We start from the raw sequence: 24,001 nt of genomic DNA, 5'->3' as shown, positions 1-24,001 counted from the left end.
GTAGCCATTTTAATTCTCTCCCTGACATAGAGATGGAGAGCCTGCCTCCTTCTCAGGCTCCAAGGTTATGGAAGGAAGAGGGACCATCCTTCTGTGATGGGATGGCAGCATCCTTCTGTGACGGGATGGAAAGGAAATCAATCCCCAGTTCTCTCCGTCTCCCACCCTCAAGGGAATTGGGAACACCTGAGGTAAAACTATTAGGGCACCAGCTGTCTCCTTCCAGGGTCCTCTCCTACCTTCCTCCAGCTTCAGAAGGCTGAGCTGCCCTCTGCTTGGCAGCAAACTCTTTTAACGTCCAGCAATCCAACGCTATGTACTCATTTCCTCCTTTAATAGACTTGGAGCATTCTTGGGTGAACGTTCCCTGGGCCCTTTGGAAAGCTGGAAGGGCGAATGCTGGTTGATTCAATGCCACAGAGAGCCAGAGCCTCAGTGAAGGAATGCATCACCCTGCGCAGAGAAGTTATAGCTCATCCTTCCCCAACCTTGCTGCCTTCTAGATGCTTTGGAATGCAAATCCCATCATCCTTAACATCACCCACGCTAGTTTGGGCAGTAGCCGCAAATGAAAGGTTGGGGAAGAGTTAAGTTTTAAAACCCCATCAATATTTATTCTTCAGGAAATACTTCTAGCCTGCAAACGTTTTGGAGTCTTGGCTGTGTCTAATCTCACAATGCCACAATTGGAGTGGCAAAGCTAGGATGGAGAGAAAGATACTGCCCTGTCCAAAGGCAACATAATGAATCCATGGCAGAGGTGAGTTTCTAGACCATGGATAGGCAAACTAAGGCCCGGGGGCCGGATCCGACCCAATCGCCTTCTAAATCCGGCCCACGGACAGCCTGGGAATCAGTGTGTTTTTACATGAGTAGAATGTGTGCTTTTATTTAAAATGCATCTCTGGGTTATTTGTGGGGCATAGGAATTTGTTCATTTCCCCCCCCAAAAAAAAAAAATTAATGGCCTCCGACAAGGTCTGAGGGACAGTGGACCAGCACCCTGCTGAAAAAGTTTGCTGACCCCTGTTCTAGACCAAAGTCCAGCTTCATTCATTGAACTGCACTAATCCTCATCATCCCACACTTGCTTAGCTCCCTGAACTACCGGAACAGAAGGGAACCATTAACACTCTTCCTCTTTCAAGTATCCCCTCAAGCAATCCTTTCCCCAGTGTACCAACCCAGAGAACTCTACACATCAAAAGTTCTTCTGATGCCGGTCTGCTTTGACTGTCGCACACCCAAGCTCATTCTCCATACAGGCCAAGTTACAAATTTTTGTAGGCTCCTACAAAATTGCATATTTATGGTAGCATCCTCCCTGTGCCATGGTAATTTATGTCGGTGATTTCAGAGTTCTTAACTTGGACTTCTCCCACAATCGATAATTTTGAAGTGAATCACCACTTCACTCTGGAGGCACTTCTTTGGAAGCGCAGAAGAAATACATCCTTTTAAACTGCTTTTTGATCATCCTGAGTATGTGAACACAAAGGGAGGAGGCTTAAATTGCATTAAATATGTTCATTTCATCTAGTGCTTTGATTATGCTAAGTGATAAAGTCAAACTACACACCAATTTTCTCCGCATCGTTCAAGCTTTAATAAAACCTCAAGGGGTGGGGGAGGTTGCGCACCCAACACTTCCCACTATCAGTGCTAAATCTTAGTCCAAATCTCCCTGCTAAAAGAAAGTTACTTGATCATGAGTTCCCTCTACTCAGATGACCTCCGTTCCTTCCTTCCCCAACCAACTCTCACTCTCAGCCTCAAGGGAGAGTTGAGTGGGGGAGGGATGGCTGTTTATTTAATTTGCACATGAAGAATGAAGTATTGTCAGGCTGATAAACTCTATGTCTGGATACCAGACTGCAGATACATTCCCCCTTTCAGAAGTCTCTCTCTCTCTCTCTCTCTCTCTCTCTCTCTCTCTCTCTGCCTCCCTCCCTCTCACAACACTGCTGCTTCCACCAGATGCTGCCACTACTCTGTATTACTATTACCACTTCTGCTGATGCTATTTTAGTGTTTAATGTGTTGTTGTTGTTTTACGAAAAACTATTCAGAAACACCCAGCACTGAACAAAGAGCTACAGCATGGGACTTGCATAGGGTTAGAAGGCTAAAACTTGGAGACTGGAGTGATAGGTTTAAAACCAACAAGGAAGCAGCCACAACTTTTGCTGAAATGCTCCAGGCCTTTTCATCTGCCCCCTCACCTCATCCTACTGAAGCATTGCAAGACTCCTGGTATGTTGCACAGCAAGCAGGGGAAGGGTAGAGAGAATGGGCATAAGGACCAGGCAGGCACCAGTGGGACCACTGAAGGCTGGTCTATTAGGACAAATCAAGTACTGCCCCACTAATCTCAGTCTGTCCAAGCAAGCTCCCACTTGCCTACCTTCTTACATATGACCAGTCCAGAAAGTGGCACAATCAGCTTCCTCCTCCTCAGTCTCTTGTAGAACTCATCAGAGGATGGAGACTAAACTAGAATTAGTCATCTCTGTTTGTCCTTAACTCTGGCTCCACCTACTGTTGGTCCTCCTACCTTCCTCTCCACCAAACCCAATGGGATTCCTAATGGGCGCAAGCTCTAATATATAGAGTGATCTCATTAAGCACTGGGTGGAAGGAACATTGAATGAGAAAGGGCACAGGTAATGAGCCATAAGCAGGCATCACAGTACAATTTTTTTCTGCCAGAGAGTGGCCGGGAGGTCATGTGGTGTCTCTGGGCAATCAGAAAGTACAACCAGGTGACTGAGCTGTCTCTCATGAGGAAAGATGGAGGCATTTCATATGGAATGCAACTTTTGACTTAATTCAGATACCTGTGGAAGATGTTTTCTGGAGTCTGCCTTAATATTGCTTTCCTTGAGTTACGTAGTAACTGAAAGAGAGTGTCTACTTGCATTAGATATGGGGAAGGTTCTGGGGACTTAATTCAGATTATGCCCTTGCATTATCTGGAAGCTCACTGTGCACATCTGATATTAAGGGGAATTTTTCCATGCAGCAACTACTGGGGTGAGGGCATTTGGCTGGAACCACTAGGACTTCCCCTGATAAAAGACTTAGCTTGAACTACTGTATCCTTCTCTGATTCCTTGCAATAACCCCAGGCTCATTAATCAGAACCAGCGGCGTAGCGTGGGTTGTCAGCACCCGGGGCAAGGCAAGTAATTTGCGCCCCCTAACCCGTGGATTTGCGCCCCCTAACCTGTGGATTTGTGCCCCCTAACCCGTGGATTTGCCCTAACCCCAGATGTTGCGCCCGGTGCGGCCGGGCCCCCCCCCCTGCACCCCCCACGCTACGCCACTGATCAGAACCAAACCAAAATAAGCACCTAACTCCAGGCCACATGCAAAGTGTCAGCTGCACTGAGCTTCTCAGAAGCAGGGACCATCATGTCATGTTTTCTCACATCCCACTAGAAGCAGCTACTGTGAAGGACCATGCTCAACATAACAATGTTGCATCAAAGGCATAGGTGAAGTCACACATTATGAGGAAATAGGGGAGAACATGACTTTCAGCAGCCATCTCATGGCTGCTGTCATATGTAGCTTGGCCCAGAACTAAAAGTGATAGGCATCTTGTTTTCAAGGATGCCTTATTTTAGAAGGGCTGCTTCTCCAGAGCCTGTGGGAGGGTAGGGATAGCAGTGGTGATTCCCAGAGGCAGCCCTTCCAGATTCCCTAGTCTAGCCATCAGCAGCGGGACAATGAAGCAATTCCATTTGCTGAATTTGGCCAGAGAGCAGCCAGTCAGCAGGCAGAAATAGTGCAGCCTTTCTTTCCTCTGTTCAGAACTAATCACAAGTGGCCATAAGCAATGTCTCTCCCATTGAGAGATGGGCAGGTCAGCCTATCACCAGCCTGTGTCAGTTTTGCATGCTTTCAATCATAGCTCACTCCTGTTTTCCATCTCTTTTGAAATACACGGCAAAAAAACTTCATCTAAATTGCACCCATTTCCCGCTAAAATATGCATTTTTGTATGCATTTTTCTTCAAGGCACACATTTGTATATGCATTTTCTTGTGCTTTTTTGATTTTTTTAGCCGAGAACTGCACCGCAAAATCCAAAGACCAAGTGCAGATACCATAACTTAGCCCTGAGATGGTGGAGATTAGACCAATTTGCTTTAAAATGTGGACCAAACAGAACTCTCCGGCATTCCTATACTTCAAGAATCCAAAACCTCTCAATATACCCAACGACAGTTCCTCATCCAAAGTCATTGCAACTCCATGTAGAAGTTGTGGGGAGGAGACTTAATTTCTGCTCTTACAACTTCTTATTTTTAAAAAAATAATAATAATGATAACGATAAAAGATTAGATCTGGAAGCACTGCTGGGAATGACAAAAGAAAACAAGGAAGGTAAGAGGAGACCTGGGCTCCCTTCCTTCCTTCCTTTCCACCAAACATTTAGAATAAGATTATGTTGCTGCATTATCAGTCAGCAGACAGTCAAACTGACTGGAGTCTGACCCCATACATAAAGGATGAAGGAGGCACCGTTTGTGTGTTGTTTTCTTATGCCACAAACCTGGATGTTTTATGATACAGGTCCCACGAGAGTCCGGCCTACAGGCTTCCCACACCCCAGCCCCCTAAATGGCTTTGGGGCCTTTTATATTTGATGGTCCCCATGGAGAAATTAGGGCACTGTTGCTGAGTTAAAGACAATCAGGCCAGTCTGCTCCCCCTCCCCTGCCCGCCTCATCGCTCCACACCTCATGCCTTAACGATACCCAGCTGTTTGCACAAGCTGGGCTGGCAAGGAAGTTCCCAGACCTTGACCCTCAACCTCCTCGGTTCATGTTGGCTCCAAAGGGGCTGTGGCAGAAAAAAGCCCCCTCTCTTTCCCCAATTCCCTCCCCTCCCCCTGCCAGGCGAAGGGGGGAGGCAGCAACTCATGAGCCAGGTCACATGAGCCTCATGGGGTTGCAAGGGGGCAGCCGGTGGCGAATGAAGGATTCAGAGATACATAGGGGAGGGGAGATTAAACTTGGACTTTTTCCCAAATATGAAGTTGTCAGTGTAAAACTAAATCTCCCCTCTTCCATGGTGACTCAAGACCTAATTAGATTAGCATCTTTGTTGAGCGGCACTCAGGCACTCAATGAGGCCACTGCATGGCTCTTGAGAGGAAACAGCGCAGCTGCTTCAGACAAGGGGATGTTTTGCTTGGGGATGCAAACATTATTTAGGGTGTCACGAACACTTCATCATCTGCATTCCCCCCCTGCCCCAACCCCCGCTTTTAGAAAATAAAATAACCCCCCTCAAGAAAACCCTCATCTACTGTTGTTTCTTAATGTGTCTCAGAACTACAGATACGGTCACAAAAATGTGAATTGAAATTGTGCGCGCGTGCAAAAATGTATAAATAAATATAGACACATAAAGAGAGAAAGGCCTGTATTGAGTCGTCAAGCGAGTTAAGCAGAGGTTTTCAGGCGTCGTCATCGTGAGCCCCCCTAAGTCAAGAAAAGAATCCTCAGCAAATGGAAACAAGGCCTTAGCGGACCACTCGCCTGACAGTGTTCTCCCTCAGAACAGAAATGGCTGAAAACCCCACACAGACTCACACAGACACAGCACTGCTAAGACAGAAGGCATGGGAAAGAAAAAGACAGAGGAAAAAGATGCTCTGTACTCTCTCCCAACACTAAATTTCAAACGCACACAGCCTTCTGGGTGGGATGGGAGTAAGAGGTACATCTGGAACTTTGCCTTTTGGCCACATAATGACAAATGCTGGGTGTGATGAAGGGATCCCTCAACTCCCAAACAGTCTCAGTCCCTACATCCATAAGGACTATGGAAGCTGCTCTCAGTCAGATGATGGGAGAGGGTAGATATTCTAAAATGGATGCTGTCTACCTGAGAAACCTGGGCGATTCTTCCACCTTGACTTTGAAAGGGACCAAAAGGCAATCTAATTCAATATCATGCAAGAAAGATAGAGCTGCGCAGTAATGACCTGATCCAGCACTTTACCTGAGTGCCCTAATTCCCAAGAAGGATTGTGACTTAAGTGAATTCATTCTATATAATAATATACTGTAATGGAAGATGGCCAGGGTAATGTTCAGACAAAATTAGTTAAACTACTGAGGTATAGCATGAGCCTTAAAAAGGATGAGAGCTATTCAGTTTAAGAGAAGCTTAGAGTGGGAGAAGGAGCCAGTTACACTCTAGATGTGCTACATGACAAATAAATGTGCAAAGGTGGATGTCATTAAGCCCCATCATTGTATTTGCCTTTTATGCTGCTGTTTCTCTGCCAACAAAATGGGTGAAAGGACCATGTTCCAGTTCCTCCACTACTGGATAAAGCACTGTTAGCTAAATGAAAATCTTCATGGGTACTGTGAGCCTAGATAAAGACTCATCCTATAACTGGAGAGTTTAGTGCTGCAGATAGAATACCTAGTGTGGTGGAATCCTCCTGGCAAAGACACACACAGAAAAAGATTCAGATAAGGGTTGGACCACTTACCAGAACACATCTCTGAACCCTTCCCAAGAAGAACAAGACCAATCCCCTTTTCTTCTTCCCTCAGTGGGGCAGAGAAGTGCCCACAGGGCCTCTCTCCAGCTTGCCGATGCTCTGCTATTTTATTCCAGGTCAGCCACTCCCAAGATCTGCCCAAAACCATGGACTTTGCACTGCTTTAGTATAAACAACAGGATTGCAATCAGACAGCTTAGAGGCCCAACAAGACTGGGAACCTAGCAGTTATCCTGAGATTACCCAGAGACATGCTATTTTCCCCTGACAAGAAAAGGGTGGAGACCCACCATGCTGTTTGCAGTATCCAAGCTCTCCCCTCAGAATCCCACAGCTTCCTTTTAGGAACCAGGGGCCATTCAAAGGGGACACTGAGAATAGGTTTAGCTGGAGCACACAGGCCAAAGGCTTTAGACACAAGGAAAGGACTAGAACTGAGATTTAGGGCTGACTCTTCACTGGAAACCTAAACTGCAGGAAAGATTCCAACACAAATATTTGAGAAACCAAAGCTGGGCTGGGGGGTTGAGGGGGAGAGGGGGAGAGTATATATTGGCTACACATCCACACTGCGTCCAGCTGCGGACGAAGTTCCTGGCAACCACATTTACGGATTCAATCACCGCTTGGTGATTTAACCCTGTTTTATAGCTACACAGAGAGTTCAAAGCCAGAGGGAGTTATCAGAATGAGAAGTCACAGGAAAAAAATACGAACCCAAATGAAATCCTGATTGTGAACACACACACACACACACACACACACACACACACACACTACAATGCAATGTAAGATTAAGGCCCTTCCCAAAAAACCACCCCTGTCCCCTCTAATTGCTTCTTATTTGGGGCATTAAAACAGCACATCATCCAATATTAGTGAGACTATATCCCAGTCTGGAAGTTGTGTGGATAGCTGGATAATACTTGGAAAGGGATTTCACTGGGGGAAGGAAATGCACCTTAGTGCTGAAGAGCCAGAGTGGAATTAATATAAAGGGAGGAAGGGACAGAAGAAAGGAATACAAGGTCATTCATTTATAACAGTTTTAAATGGTATGGAAGGCAGAAGAGGTACCTATGCTGCTGCCACAATTATGACATCACACTCCGCACATCCACAATCTGGACAGCCACAATTTCCCTTATAGGTGGAACTCCCAGGGATCAAGCAGTAACTGATTTGCTACTGAGAATGCAATTCCTTGTGCAAAATGTGATTCCTGGGAATGGATGCACTAACTGGGAAGACTGCCATCTGTGTCCTGTGCCAGGAATGGAGAAATGCCTCTGCATTCCCTGTGCAAAACCAACACTGTCTTGAAAACCTCTGAAAAGATATTCCACCCTGGATAGCAACATTGGGAAGGTAGCCCTTAGAAAAGGCCCTCTCGTCTCCCAGATATGCCCATTTTCCCCCAGGGCATTTTGTTCCCATACAGAGCAGAGAAGGACGCACACAGTACACAGCTGCACAAATCTTGGGAGGACAGTCAAATGTGAGTTGCTTTCTAATCAGAATCTCAGGCAAAAAGAGGAGGAGGGGACCCCAGTGTATGTGTGCCCTTGTCCTCCCCAGACCCCTTTGCTTCCAAGTCAAGGCAAAACAATCCCTGAGACCCCAAAGCAAGTCTGCATTCCCGCACTCCACCCTCACCCCACCTCATGGCAATGATAGGCAATGGGGGTGGGTGGAGGGAGGAGGGATTAGCCTGTTTTGTTTCCAGACCGTTTCCTCTGTTCCTCCAGAGTTGGCCCCAGACATCACATTACATCAGAGCAAATAAAGATAGAGACTGCTCCTTTCAGGCTAAGTTGGAGGGGGGCGGGGGGGGCGGGTGAGTCGAGAGAAACCAGATTGAGCACTTACATGCAAGATCCCCTCCACCACCACTCCCCACATTTGCAACCTCAGAATGGGGGGGGGGGGGAATGGGGTACAAATGAACTCAATCAGGAAAGTTTAATAGGATACAGGAAGGAGAACATATGATGTTGCCTTATATTAGCTGAGACCACTGGTGCTTCCAGTTCAGCTTTGTCTAGACCAGGCATCCCCAAACTCGGCCCTCCAGCTGTTTGGGACTGCAACTCCCATCCCTAGCTACCAGGACCAGTGGTCAGGGATGATGGGAATTGTAGTCCCGAAACAGCTGGAGGGCCGAGTTTAGGTAATGCCTGGTCTAGACTGACTGCCAGTGGCTCTCCAGGGTTTCAGACAAGGAACATTCCCAGCCCTACTGTGAGATGCTGGGGATTTAACCCAGGACCTTTTGGATTCTCTAACCACTGGGATTCTCTAACCACTGGGATTTGGCTCTTCCCATAGGTGGGAGAAAGGTGCTCTTAGCACCCCTGGCATTTCACTGTTTTGTCACAAGGCTCTTCACCCAACTGCAGACAGCAATCAAGCAATCAGAGGGGGAACCCTCTTGCAAGGCCACCAACACGGTACATCGCAGAGGTTGCGTGCAGTACAGGCAAGGACCTTTTCCCCAAAACTGCCAAGAGGGAAAGAGCAAACATAGTGAATTGAATGCCATCAACTAGAGAAGCAGCTGAAGGCAGGAGGGGCAAGAGGCCTTCTCCAGTGACCTGTATGATTCAATCAGGAAAAGATCCTAGGGGAGAACATATTCTGAATTGCCTGTCTTCTCTCTTTCTATCCACAGAAACGTTAAAAGGAAGGAGAAATCAAATTTAAATATTTGCAGATTTTTCTTCAAAACTTCCCATCCCATTCCAACTTATTTATATAGTCTAGCCAATCAATAAGAACACAGAAGAGGACTTTGTTGCTTTGCTGTGTAAGTTTGATAACGTGACTGCAGTCCAAACCAGAGGTTCAGACCAAATATGCACAGTCAATTTGATCCCCCACAATGGTTCAATTTGAATACATTTGCAGCAGCTGATCGTGAAAATGCATCCCTATGTGCTACTATGCTTTTAAAATTATTATAGAAAGAAAGAAAGAAAGAAAGAAAGAAAGAAAGAAAGAAAGAAAGAAAGAAACTTGGTAGGGGAGCAGCTATCAGTGGCATTTTAAAATCTAGCTAAAAACTGTTTCCACCTCAGCCAGTTGTTGTAAGAACTGAAACTTTGAGAACTGGTATCTGAGCTTGCTTTTGTCCTCCTCTTTCCCCAACCCTGTACTCCTTGCCTGTCGTAGCTTCTAGATTGTAAGCCTGTGAGAAAGGACTGTGTTACTATCTTCATAAGCCACTCTGGGAACCTTCTCAGCAAAGTGCGGGGGTGGCAATAAAATGCTGTAAATCACAAAATAAATAGTATGAATAAATAAATGTGGAAGTATAAAAACTGCTGCTTTACCTCTAAACGATGGTCCCTGCGCCACCATGAAATCTAGCCATGCACCCCATTGCCAGTCTCATGTTGTCATTGTAAGAAACAATGTAGGACACATCACATAATGATAATGATGGTTTTTTTTATTTATACCCCACCCATCTGGCTGGGTTTCCCCACCCACTCTGGGCAGCTTACAACATAACTAAAACCATAATAAAAAGCATCAGTCCTTAAACACTTCTCTAAACAGGGCTGCCTTCAGATGTCTTCTAGAAGTCAGATAGTTGTTTATTTCCTTGACATCTGAAGGGAGGGTGTTCCACAAGGAGGGTGCCACTACCGAGAAGGTTCTCTGTAACTTCACTTCTCACAGTGAGGAAACCAGCAGAAGATCCTCAGAGGAGGACCTCAGTGTCTGGGCTGAGCAATGGAGGTGGAGATGCGCCTTCAGGTATACTTGGCTGAGGTTATTTAGGGCTTTAAAGGTCAGCACCAACAATTTGAATTGATGCTCAGAAACGTGCTGGGAACCAATGAAGATCTTTCAGGACTGGTGTTATATGGTCCCGGCAGCTGCTCCCAGTCACCAGCCTAGCTGCCACATTCTGGATTAGTTGTAATTTCTGAGACACCTTCAAAGGTAGCCCCACATAGAACACATTGCAGTAGTTCAAGCGGGAGATAACCAGGGCATGCGCCCTGACGAGACAGTCTGTGGGCAGGTAGGGTCTCAGCCGGTGTACCAGATGCAGCTGGTAAACAGCTGCCCTGGATACAGAATTGACCTCCATGGAGAGCTGTGAGTCCAAAATGACTCCCAGGCTGCACACTCGGTCTTTCAGGGGCACGGTTACCCCATTTAGGACCAGGGAGTGCCCACACCCACCCGCTCCCTGTCCCCCAAGAACAGTACTTCTGTCTTGTCAGGATTCAACCTCAATCTGTTAGCCACCATCCATCTGTCAACCATGTCCAGACACTCACACAGGACTTTCACTGCCCTCACTGGTTCTAATTTGAAGGAGAGATAGTGCTGGGTATCATCTGCATACTGGTGGACATCCAGCCCAAACCCCCTGATGATCTCTCCCAGCACCTTCATATAGATGTCAAAAAGCATGGGGGAGAGGACGGAGCCCTGAGGCACTCCACAAGTGAGAGCCATGGGGTCCAAACACTCTTCCTCCAACACCACTTTTTGGACACGGACCAGGAGGAAGGAGCAGAACCACTGCATCAGTGCCCCCAGCTCCCAACTCCTCTAGATGGTCCATTAGCTTTGGCATGCTGAAAAACATATGACAACTCATCCAGATAACCAACACTATTTTTCCCCTCTCCTTTCCCTCATGCCTGAAGAGGGAAGTGTGTAAATGTAAAAGTAAAACAATCCTTGTGTGTCATTTTCCAAAAATGGAAGACTTCATGTGACGTCCACTCAATGCCTCTGCATATACTTTTAAACATTGATAGTGTACAATGATGCTGCCATACCAGAGCTTTCCAACTCAGTTTTAAACCAGCCCTCCTCCTCCTCCTTTTTTGGTGTACCCTCAATGTCAGCTGATATCTAATTTGTATCTCTTAAAACAAATTAGCAAATTAGATATTGCTGGGAATAGACACTGAGCAGCAATAGCTGCTTGTATCTTGTAACATCTAGCCAGACCCTCACTTTTCTTCTTCCAGAGTTCGGGGAGCAGGGTTGAGAATGCAATGTGAGGTTACAGAGGGTGAAATGCAGATGCAAGACATCAGAAGTGGAAAGAGGGAGGGGAGGAAGAAAATATCTTCAAGGAATTGCATCATTTTGCTGAATATATCAAGCAGGTGAAACTTGGGGTGACAGAGAGAACACATCCATCCTTGAGACAGTATTATGTTGAAGTTGCTGGGTAGCTGGGAGGGGGAAATGAGTTTAAGGTAAACATTTATGAAGAAAATACAACATTTTGATTACAGGTCAATGGTTCTCTCATACGATATATATACACATAAACACACTGCTATAAATCCTTAATCTGCCAAACAGGTTTCTACAAAGTCTTCCACGGTGGCATATTAATAACATATTACAATCCTAGGGAAAATAAATAAAACAAAGTAAACACAAAATTGAGATTTTTTTGTTGTTTTTATTTATTTTTGCAGAATTGCAAAAATATGGCCCTGAGGAAGACTCTGTTGAAATACATTTGGCATATTAAAGATTTATAGCAGTTTATTTATATGGGGGGATTGATTGAACTGCAATTTTTTAAAATGAACTCTTTATACATTTTCACCTTCACTCCATCCCCCCCCCCCCCAGTTATCTGGTTCTTGTTAAGGACAGTATTAATCCCGGTTTGTTGAAGTTACTGAGACTTTAGCTGAGCTGGGGGGAAAGTAGGGCAACAAAGCTAAATTGGTGGCATCCAAAAGGTTAGCAGGCAGGGGTTCAGAAAAGACCCTAAGAATATTTGTGCAGGACGGGAAGAGCAATGAAACCTCCGTCAGACGGTCTGAGGGACATGGGTGTATGGTACCCAAGCACCTGGGCAAAACTGCCACACTACCATCATCATTCAAAACAATCTCTGCCAACCTGGTGCTCACAACTCACATCAGCCCCAGGATGGCAGAGACTGATCTGAAAGATGGAAGAAACCCACATTTTTTACAATCAGTGGGAGCCATGGGAATGTTGCTCACGGCATCGCCTGCCTCAGATGGCCTGGCAAGCAATTGTAACTGGAAGCTTGCCTCTCATCTAACACTTATCCTCATCCCTATATCCTCATGCCACATGCCTGGAAAGTCACTAAGTCACCCCTCAGAGAAAGTGACAGGAGCCCATGGGGCTCTTTGACATCCCCCACCCCACCCCACACACTCAATATCCAAAGCATCTTCTCCAGCACTTTAGCCTGTTGACCTTGTCAATTATTCCCTTGGCCTCGTGACCTCCAGCCCCCTAGGGAAAAGGTATCTAAGCCAAAGAGCTTTCCATGGGGAAATTCAATCACAAAAGTAGGAATGGAGGGGGGGGGATATAACTGCTACGGCCTTGAACAGGCCCATCCAAAATTGTTCCAAGTCTCAGGTTGGGTACAGGCCTGGGCTTGAGTGCTGACAAGCAGCACCAGAATATCGTAAGTGAAAGACAGCAAAATTCTTGAAGAGGAGGATTAGATAAGGGCTCAGCCATACTTTTGTTTACCCCACTGCTTTCCCCCTGGAAAACCAGCAACTTAGCACTGAATTAGAGCAAATGGCATCTGTGTTTTCTGCAGATGGCCATTTGCTCCAATTTAGCACTTAAGAGTGGTTTTTCCAGGGCGAAGAGGCAGGACAAAGGTAAAGCCACTTGGACCCATGCCTGGAAAGCGTGGGACAAGTGGAAAACTGCTTGGACCTGTGCTTTCTAGGCATGGGACCAGCGGAAGTGTGGACAAGACCTCAGTGCAGACAGAGGCACAACAAAGCTGCTTCCTGACCCACGGCTAATAAGACGAACTCCAATCCATCCAGCAAACTGATATATAACTGACCAGCCAAGTCCTACATCAAGAGAGGAAGGGCCACAGCTCAGTGGTAGAGCACATGCTTTGAATGCAGAAGGTCCAAGGTTCAATCATTTGCTTCTCCAGGTAGGACTGGGTGAGGTCCTTCTTTGAAACCCTGAAGAGCCACCATCAATCGGTGTGGACAACATGGGCCTAAATGAACCAATAATCTGATAAGTGAACCTTTGAAGTAAAGGCAGTCCTGTTGTTAGTGCATGGAGGACAAAAGGATACTAGTGTCTATGCAGCATAAAGACAATGCAGTGTTAGGGCAATCCTCCAAAGGCCTAGACTGCCCCCTAAGGCCCATCATAGAGAGGTAACATTGCAATTTGGTGGTAGAACCCATAAGGCACATATAGTAGCCCATTATTTGCCAACTATTGCTGGTTTTACCACTGGGATGTGTGGTGCTACAAAGCATAGCTTGAACCAAGTACCCACAGCATCACACTTGTATAAAATAAACTCAACCTGCAGGTGGTTTTTCTGAATGAAACCCACTATCATCTTAGGCAGAGAGGCATCTGCAAAAGCAAGACCCAAACCGGGTGAAAATAAGTCCTTCATTACCACAAGACCAAGAGCTGGGACCTTAAATTGTGCTCCCCGCACCCAATACAGCTGTTAAGGACGAAGGTACCACATAAGGTAACCATCCCCACCTGCAAATAGAAGACATGACCCTTGTCACCAGTTGTGGTCAGAATGAAAGATGCCTTCTCCACAGTAGCAGATGACATTGGTGGGGTGGAGGCACTTACCTGACCTCCCGGCAGGCAAGTCACTGCTGCTTATGGGGGGAGGCGAGGCTGATGGAATGAGGTCATCACAGTACAAACGTACCTGCTGAGCCAATCTGGCACTCCTAATAGTGCATCTGGCTCATTCCACCCCCTCTGCCTTGCCCCTTCCAGTAAGCAGCAATGACTTACTTACCAAGAGATCAGGTAAGCCCCATTATGCCATCTGCTACTGCTTCTCTAATGCTGCCATATGTGGCTGACACTGGGGAAAGAAACAGTTTCGCTTTCTTATGCCTTTGATTTCCCCCATAGTCTTGTTATAAAGTTGCTCAGCGGTTTGCTTTTCATTCTGTAGCAATAAACAAACAACCTTCTTGAACCCTCATTTAACTCTCCCTTCCCTTTATCCCAATGCAGTTCTCCCCTTGAGCCACACCCTCCTCTCCATCTGCCACACTCACATAACATGTTTTTACTGCAGGGCTCCCCAATCAAGAGCTCAACTGCTGCCTTTTAAATTGCTGTCTAATTAAGAGTGATTATTCTCATTAAGTTTACAGGCCACGGGTGCCACTGAAAGGCAAGAGAGGTTTACTAAAGCACAAGGACTGTGTCCTCCCTGAGCTACATGAATAGGAAATCAATCTTGCCTGGGGCTAACCACGGGGACAAGAACTAGTTTGTTCATTTATTAAGAAAATTTATACCCCAAACCTATCAGCTTTGCACTCAAGGGCAGCTGAGTTTACTTGCTGAAGCAAAGAGTTCTCAAATGTGCTGTTAGTAAGAGCATGGACTTAGGGCATGGACTTTGAAATCCATGTGTTCTGCCTTCTCTGAGAGCCAGGAACTATATTGGAAGAAAGACCTTACTGGTGCTTCAGAGTAAACCATCAGCAGTCAGGACAGATGATTATTTTAACCTTGAACACAAATTCCAACAGTAACACAATCTTCCCCATGTTTACTTAGCAGTAAGCTCCAGTGTGTTGAAGTGGGGCAAGGATTGCATCCCCAGGCCCATTTGACTTTTGTCAAGCTGTTTAATATTTTGAGGGATAGCAAAATGAGGCCCAGCCAGCATGAACCAGAGCAGTAATAATGATCCACCCAGTTCAGCACCTGCCTCTAACTGCGGCCAATACTGAACAGATTAGAGAAGTGTTCCCTTGTTTGTTGCCTTAGTGCAAAAAAGTCTAGTGAAGTCCTGAGCATCAACATTTCACTCCAGAAATCTTTTGCTTTCTAATCCTCCCAAAATTTGATTAGTAGTGCTTTGATATTTCCCCATTTCCCACCAAAATCACACCACTGATTGCAGCTTGGAAATGAAGTACCCTGCTCATTAAAATGTCTTGAAAAACTCAAATCTAACCACTGTCAAAAGACACAGTATTGAATGGCCTACTGCCCGAACCAAACATGGCTGCTCTTGTGTTCTTTTCCCAAGTTGCACTGCACTTACCACAGCACTCAAGGAGAAGAACTCTAATCCAGTTCTTTCTTTACCATTTCCCATGCAAGTTTGGGAGGAGGCCATGGTTGCCAGGCAACCTTAGCTGCCTGCCTAGCACACAAGGAATCCATATGAAGAACTGTAAGCATCTAGCATTTTTTTTGAAAGCAGACAAATAAAGCCAGGGCTGTAGCCACAGCCAATTTTTTAACTGAATAACCATGTTTCAGGGTTGAAGGACAGCAAAAGAGCTTTGACAAGACTGAACACATACAATGAGGTGATATTGCTCAAATCACTCACCTGCACACACATCAATCCAAGCTAATTTTTGTCTCCCAGAGGAAATGATGAACACATCTGATCATAATGGGAAATGATAATTGGTGGCACAGGGAAGCAGGCAACCCAAGGATATTGAGAGAGTTGCTAACTTAGGACTTGCAGATATTTTCTGTTTATGTGAAGTAGTAGCCATTTACATTGATTCACTTTAGAGGTAATTCAAATTAAAATTATGGAAAAGAGCTCCAATATTATGAAATGCTCAGCGCAGCTAATGCCGCAGAAGACAGAATTGGGATTCAAGATGAAATTAACAGATTGGAGAACTGGGCCCAAACTAACAGAATGAATTTCAATAGGGACGAATCTAAGGTTCCGCACTTAGGCAGGAAGAACCAGATGCACAAATATAGGGTGGAGGACACCTGGCTTACTAGCAGTATGTGTGAAAAGGATCTAGGGGTCTTGGTGGACCACAAGCTTAACATGAGTCAACAGTGTGATGCAGCAGCCAAAAAAGCTAATGCTATTCTAGGCTGCATCAACAGAAGGATAGTGTCCAGATCAAGGGAAGTAATAGTACCACTCTATTCTACCTTATAGAGAACACACCAGGAATACTGTGACCACAATTAAAGAAAGCTATTGGCAAGCTGGAATGTGTGCCGAGGAGGGTAACCAAGATGATCAAGAGTCTGGAAACCAAACCTTATGAAGAACGGCTGAGGGAGCTGGGTATGTTTAACCTGGAAAAGAGGAGACTGAGTGGAGATATGATAGCCGTCTTCAAATATCTAAAGGGTTGTCCTATGGAAGATGGAGCAAGCTTGTTTTCTCCCGCTCTGGATATTCAGTTTATTCAAGTTACAAGCAAGGAGATTCCAACCAAACTTTCTGACAGAAAAAGCTGTTTGACAGTGTAACAAACTCCCTCAGGAGGTTGTGGACTCTCCTTCCTTGGAGGTTTTTAAGCCGAGGTTGGATGGCCATCTGTCATGGATGCTTTAGTTGAGAGTCCCGCATTGAAAGGGGGTTGGACTAGATGACCCTCAGGGTCCCTTCCAACTCTACAATTCTATGATTCTCAGCTGCTTAACCGCACAGTCCTCTAGCTTGTATCTGAAGGCAGTTCATGTACTAGCTTTTCTTACACAGCCATAGCCTCCCCAAAGAAAAGACATGGATAGTCAAATGCCCTTTTATCCAAGGGTACGCAGAGGATTGAATATCTGACATCCAGTCAATGTTCCAAGAGAATAAAACCATTTGAACACATATACACACCCTTTCCATACATTGTAATATTCAGTTTCCTATCAGGAAGTTACTGTATCTCCATGAAGGGAAAATTACCGTAACCTATGGTTAATTTGCAATTATGCATGGAACATGCAAAATTGTTTGTTTTATTAAATTTATAAAGTTCGAACCAAGGCAATTTAAATAAAATCAGGAATGTTTAATCTGCAGTTTAATTCACCAAGAAAAAGGTTTTGCACATCTTGCTACCTGGTTGGTAGAATATAACGGTTTTCATTTAAAGAGGGCATTTATATAGGAGCATATGACAGAACCTTTGGTCAAAGCCATAACGTGCCTTTTGAACTGCAAAATTATATACATTTGGTTATATACCAACTGTTTAACATGGGTGGGGAGCCTGAGGTCCAAAGGGCAAATGCGGCCATCAAGACTTCCTACGTCTGGCTCTCTCCATTTTGACCATAACCAGGAATAGATGGGACAAGACAGATCATGGGCCAATTCATGCACAGAGATCTTGACTCAGTGCCCATATTTCAAATGGTTTTCAGGAACCAGAGGGTTCTGAAATTAAAAAAATACATTCCTGACTACTCACAATGCCAGTCAATACAGCAAAGAGAGGGCTCATCCACATTTGCATGCATCCCATGCCTAGAAAGCATGGCTCCAATCAGTTTTCCCCTTGCCCAACTCGTTTCCCAGGGAAAACTCACTCTTTAGTGCTAGATCGGCGCAAATGCCAGTCCAGAGAAAACCTGAATTGCTGTTTGCTCTGATTTAACACTAAGGAGCAGTTTTCCTCAAGGGAGAAAGCAGCGGCACAATGGGATGTGTGGATAAGCATAGCTTGTAGGAAATGCTTTTGTGAATCGGCACTCGTGAGTCCATCCCTCTGCTTGCTTCTGTTTCTTTAGGGAGACATCTAAAACTTAACAAAAAATCTGGCACTGTTTCTCCATGGCTGCAAGAATAGCAAGAGCAAGAATAGCTCACATCTTTATTACTGTGGAGTAACTAATATGAGGTAGTGTTGGAAACAGACCCCAACAACACTGGCTCTTCCACCCAGATTTGAGAGCCTGATGATCCATCGCCACTCTCTCCCCCTGAAAGGCCACTTCAGAACCCAGGCCAATTTTGGCAGTTGCAGAGTCCCCACACTCCCACTTCTTCTTGGCTTCTTTCTGTCCTCCAACTACCCACCTCCCCCCCCCCACGCCTTTGGGACCACCCAAAGCATCGCTATGGCAACAAAGCGATGTCACAAACAGCGGGTTGTAACTGTAGGGACCAGGCAGACAGGCTCCGCTCTGGAGAAGCAGAGTTCTCTTTTCATGCAAATGTTTGTCCGATTACTTATGTCCCAAAGCCCATTCCCGCCCCCCTTCCAGGCTGAGCAGCTACGGAGCAAATCCTGCCTTGTTACAAATGGGTCTCAGGGTGGCCTTCCAAGTCACTGGGCCCAACTGTATCAGGATCTGGCCAGCAGGATTACTAGATGAAGTATTGGAAGGAAGCACAAATAAAGCTCTTTAAAAACCGAATTATTTTTGGCATCTCTGTTTTCCTGCCTGTGGAAGCACCTAACCTGTGGTATTTTTCCACTGGCTGCTTCTCTCCCATAACAATAGTACCTCAGGTTACAGACACTTCAGGTTACATACGCTTCAGGTTACACACTCCGCTAACCCAGAAATAGTGTTTCAGGTTAAGAACTTTGCTTCAGGATGAGAACAGAAATCGTGCGGCGGCAGCGGGAGGCCCATTAGCTAAAGTGGTACCTCAGATAAAGAACAGTTTCAGGTTAAGAACGGACCTACAGAACAAATTAAGTTCTTAACCCGAGGAACCACTGTAAATCAGAAATCTTGCTTATTCTCACACAAGCCACGTGCAGCAGGTTACCTGACCTACAGGACATGAAAAAGAAATAGGTGGCCAGAGATTATCCTAGCTTCGGCACTCACTCGTGTACAGCAGGTCACATGCACGTCTCCAATATGATCGGTCATGATGCCTGGAAGGGGCTTAGAACACCCAGATCCACTTCTAGATATTGGTGCCACCGTCATGCGTCCCAAGATGCAACTGCAAAACACCTTTCTAGCCTAGTGGGTGGTCTCCAATATGTCATGCTCATGTTTCCACAGTTCCAAATACCCATCCACTATCTGCATTAATAGATCGCCTCCAAATGACCATAGAGGCTCTCTCAGTGAGCGCAGTTCGTTTTGCCCTCCCTTTCGCTGCAAAACCGGTAAAGAAAGGGGCGAGCGATCTGGTTCTCACAAGCGCCGGAAAAACAGTGAAAAGTCAATTTCCCCTTCACGTGAAAACTAATGGCATTTTAAACAGGGGAGAAAGGAAGAAAATGCTTCTAAGCCCGACATCCCCGGAGTGTTCTCCAGTGGCGCAGCGAGCCGGATAGCTGGACATCTGCTTCCCAGCAAGCATCAAAGGCTTTCCTTGCAAAGTCACATCCAGATGGAATCCTTTAGGAGGGCTTTCCTCTCCTTTTCCCGATCCTCGTCTCCCTTTCCAATCCCCGAGAGGCAGTCTTTGAAATCCATCCATCAACTGGCATTAACACATGGATGCACACACACACACACACACACACACACACGAAGAAACAAACACAAAGCTCTCCCACGACATCCCCTCCTTCCTCCTCTACAGTTGCCCTGTTTGGAAATGCGGTCAAAAGTGGAAGGAAACACTCCAGCCCAGTAACTGCAACCCCTCGACCAGAAGCCCGGCTTCGCTTTGCAACACAACCAAAAGCAAGCACCTTGGGAGTAAGGCGAGGGAGGAAAATGATGCTGCGGGATGTCGTCGAAAGACATCTACGTACCCAAAGCATGCAAGACAGGCAAACCCAGGTCATCCTGTCACCAGATCGGCCCTTTGGGAGACTCAGTGAAACCGACAGCATAACAGCATCAGCTCAGCACATCCTCCGCGCAGCCAAGGGGTAGGAGGACTAAGCAGAGGCAAGGAGAAAGTGCGAGGCTTTCCAGCCAACAGCAACGTCTGGGCATGTGCCTCTCTGCCGCTGCTGCCTCTTCGCCTTCCCTAGCCTGGTGTCACCGTGGATTCCTCTCCTTGCTTCTTCTTGGGTCAGTTCCTTCACCTCCAAAGGAAAGGGGGAGGGGCGGTGCCTCTGGAGAAACCCTCTCTTTATGGCTGCAGACCCCTCCCCTCCAGGCCCCTCCTCGATGGGCAGCTGCATAACTTTGCCGCGCTTTTATATAGTTTAATGGTTGAAAGGCTGCCGAGTTTCAGCTGCAGACCCATCCCCACAAGAGAAGCAAAGGGAGGAGGAGGAGGAGGAGGGAAGGAGAAATGAAACACACTGCTATGCTCCTTCGGGGGAAGCTGGGGCTGGCTAAGCACGAAAGGACACTGAAGTCGTTCAGGAGAGTCTAGCAGATTTAGACCCACAACCCATGAGCAATAAAATCCTTATTGTGGGAAGCCTGTCTCCGTACCAGCGGCAGGCTATCTGAGCATTAAATATGACAAAATCAATCTCCAGGACTGAATTCTTCTGGATGGTGGTGGGAGTGTCGCGCCATCTCTAAATACGAACAGCACCTAGCATCATTTTGGTGTTAAATGAAGACTAACTTGTAGCAGCAGATATTAATGCCAGAGGCTTTGATTGTTTACTCTTTTAAGTCATGGAATTTGGTTTCTGGCCAGTCGCTATTGATGCCAAAATTTTGCATTTGAGTTAAGTTCCACTGCAAAAGCAACCAATTTGCCGTGAATTCATTTGTAGAGCTTGGGTTTGAGGGATGAAAAGAGGTCTGGATCTTTTGGCTGCATTTCTTTTAACTTATTTTAACTTAACAAGCACAATCATTGCAGTCTAAATATCAACATCAGAGATCTGAATTAGGATTTTGATTAAAAAAATTTATGACAGAAATCATTATGGCGAAGTTTGCCTTTTGAAGGTAGGGATTAGCATAGCCCTATGCTATGTGGAAATGCAAAAAGGAAGAAAGTGCTTGAAAAAGAGATAAATACATATTCTCTTAATTGGTTTTGGAAGCTTGCCAAATGCATTCTACTTCTGGAAAATAAGGTGCGTGCATTAACTTTCCTGCATTTTTTGCAAACACCTTAAGACAGGTGGACACATTCATACTTCCCGCCCCCCTCAAAAAGCAAGTCTAATTGGCTCTTGGTTTCAGCCTTAGATATCTCTTAATTCCAATTCCTACCATACACAATACCCAACATAAAGAAACAGCTGTCAAACCACGTTGCCCCAGGTTAATGTGCCTCTAGGCCCTAGGCCAGAGGCTTTCAACCTTTCTGAGTCCACAGCTCCATTAACCAACTACATTCTTTCTACGGCACCCCTGTGGGGATCAGGAGCCTAGTTATGTCACCTCTGGCCTGCAGAGCTGGCAGTCTCTCACTCTTTTTTGAGCACCCTCCCTTGTGGAGTGTTCCCCCAGCCTCCTTTCCTCTCCACTCTCCTTGTGAGTCCTCCAGGCAGCCGCTGCTGTTGCCCCTGGTCTCTGAGCTGCCTACCCGCCCCCTACCACCCCAAAGAGAGATTCCTTCTGGAAGCACCATTCACCTATGGAGCTTATAGTCAGGGCTGCTACAATAAACAGCTGTGCAAGGCTTGGAGAGGCAGAGATGTAAGAGAGCATCAGGGGAGGGAGGTAAGGAAAAAGAGACAGAGGCCAGTGTTGCCCATGGCACCCTTAACCATCATTCAAGGCACCCCAGGGTGCCATGGCACACTGGTTGAAATCCACTGCCTCAATATGCAGCAGAGAGGCAACTCCTCCCAATCACACTCCACTTCCTAAAACTAGATGGCAGCATGAAACGGAAAGAAGAATATAACCTTGCTACAAATAGGCGAGTTTGCACACACAGAGACACACACAAACCAAGGACAACTAGCTGGTGGAAGAAGAAGAAGCCTTAATTTGCCAAATCTGGAGCAGCTGAATTGACCACATGAGTCCTCCTCACTCTCCTACTAGCTCAGTGCTGACTGTTCTTTTTTCTTGGGCTTCCTTGAGCCTGCTGCCTTGGCGTTGCCGGGTCCTGCCAATTGAGATCCCTTATTAAAAACAGCTTGGGCCTGGAAGTGTGTTTTCCCCTGAACGGCCATGCTTACATTTGGTTCATATTTCCTTCCAGCAACACACAGAATTCGGTTCACGTTCGATTTCCAGATTAGACAAGCCTTGGAAACGCAGCAGGGGGTGGACCAGTGATTGGCAGCTTTGAAAGAAAGGAGTAAATGTGGGGGAGAAAAGAGAAAAGCTTTGAGAGAGAGAGGGACAAAGACTTAGGTGGGTTGGCTGATGTGCTGTACAATCTTAACTGAGCTAAAAGACCTAGACCTATGAGCCCTGAAATTGATATGGGGAGGGTCTGTAGCTCACTGGCAGAACACATTATTTGCATCCAAAAGGTCCCAGATTCAATCACCACCATCTCCAGTTTAAAAAGTTTAGCAGGGCTGCAGAAGAAAATGTCTGAGTCCTTGAGAGCTGCTACCAGTCAGAGTAGACCATGCTGAGCTAGATAAACTAATGATCTGGCTCCGTATAAGGCAGCTTTATATGTCCAATTATTGGCCAATAAATGCAGCCTTGCAAATATTCCTACAGACATTCCTAGCCTGCCTGTCTATATATACCTACACCTGTGGCAAACGGGCAGCCCAAAGGCAGGGAGGGGACTTTCAGTTTACAAAAACTTCTTTGCTTGGGCACCTGAAGGAACAACTTGCTGTCCTAAGTGAACAGTCTGGGGACAAAGTCTGAAACTACAGGACACTGATATCACTGTCTCTGTGGGATCCATATGAATTTCCTACAGCCCACATCAAGCAGATGGTTGCATGAGGGAGCTCCTTGAAGAATGCTGCCCAGTAAGTCATTCACCTGTGCCAGTGGTTCTCAAAGGGTGTGGTGCACCACACTGGTGAGCCAGGAGAGGATGGCAATTGTAGCAGGAAGATTCAAACTTTTAAACATTTCAGAGTATTATAGTATACTAACAAAACAAAAAAATTCTTATTTACATAATATGGATACAGTACATATCTTTTCAAAATGAGAGCATCAAGTATGTGGGAATGATTCATGTTCGTAGCTGCATTGATTTATAGTTTCTGGGTGTCCCATGATCATATTATAAAGTAGTTGTCTTCTGTGTTGTTTCTTTTTGTTTTCCAAGGTATTTCTTATCAATAAAAACAATTGTTGTGGTGAAAGCAAATTTTTATTCTGAAAGTAGGGCCCAGAGAAACAAGTTTGAGAACCACAAGCCTATGCCATCAGTTGCCTCTGGCCCAGTGGCTTTGGCCTCTGGCTACTGCAGAATTGACATTGGCTTAGGTCTGTCATGGCCACTCAACATTCATCTTCATCTGATAGAACCAAACCCACAACTGGGTCATGTCCCAATGTAATGTAGCTCGTATATCAGCAGCACCATTTCCTTCCTCTGGTGGTATTGCTTTTTAAAGAGGAGAATGAGATTAGGGAGGGTTGAAGAAGGAAAGTGAAGTGGGGAGGGACAGAGAGAAAAGGAGAAAGATAGCTGGCTTGCAAACAAGATGGTCCCAAGCCCCAGACAACAGTGAAGTAAAGTACCACTATAAACAACTCACTAGAGCTTACCACATCAGGACAAAGCCCAATAGGCCCAGTTTATCGCTGGGTTTAAGGATTTCTTCCAGAATATGTCAGTATTTCCTGTGCACCAATGGAGCAAGCTCAACTTACAGTTCAATGAATAAATGCTGCCACACACACAAAACGGCAGCCACACAGTTAGCTCTCCATCTCCTTCCGGAACATTCTAAAAG

The 24,001-nt window shown here is 45.8% G+C and overlaps 1 protein-coding gene across 13 annotated transcripts in view; it reads right to left on the bottom strand.

Annotated features, from left to right (window-relative positions):
* TNS1 (tensin 1) overlaps window positions 1–24,001 on the bottom strand; it is a 318,113-nt gene that overhangs the window by 222,856 nt on the left and 71,256 nt on the right. The window contains exon 1 of one of the 13 annotated variants that reach the window (XM_028742389.2): window positions 20,000–20,266. The exons of the other annotated variants lie outside the window; for them this stretch is intronic. Within the exon in view, the coding sequence (XP_028598222.2) occupies window positions 20,000–20,080 (81 nt within the window). The 5' untranslated portion in view covers window positions 20,081–20,266. Of the gene's footprint in view, window positions 1–19,999; window positions 20,267–24,001 lie in introns of those variants that run through there. 13 annotated transcript variants of the gene reach the window in all.

The sequence above is a fragment of the Podarcis muralis genome, chromosome 1 (assembly GCF_964188315.1).
Source record: "Podarcis muralis chromosome 1, rPodMur119.hap1.1, whole genome shotgun sequence".
In the NCBI taxonomy this organism is placed as follows: Eukaryota; Metazoa; Chordata; class Lepidosauria; order Squamata; family Lacertidae; genus Podarcis; species Podarcis muralis.
Note: the sequence above shows the minus strand (reverse complement) of the source record. Positions and strands in the feature narration are given on the sequence as shown.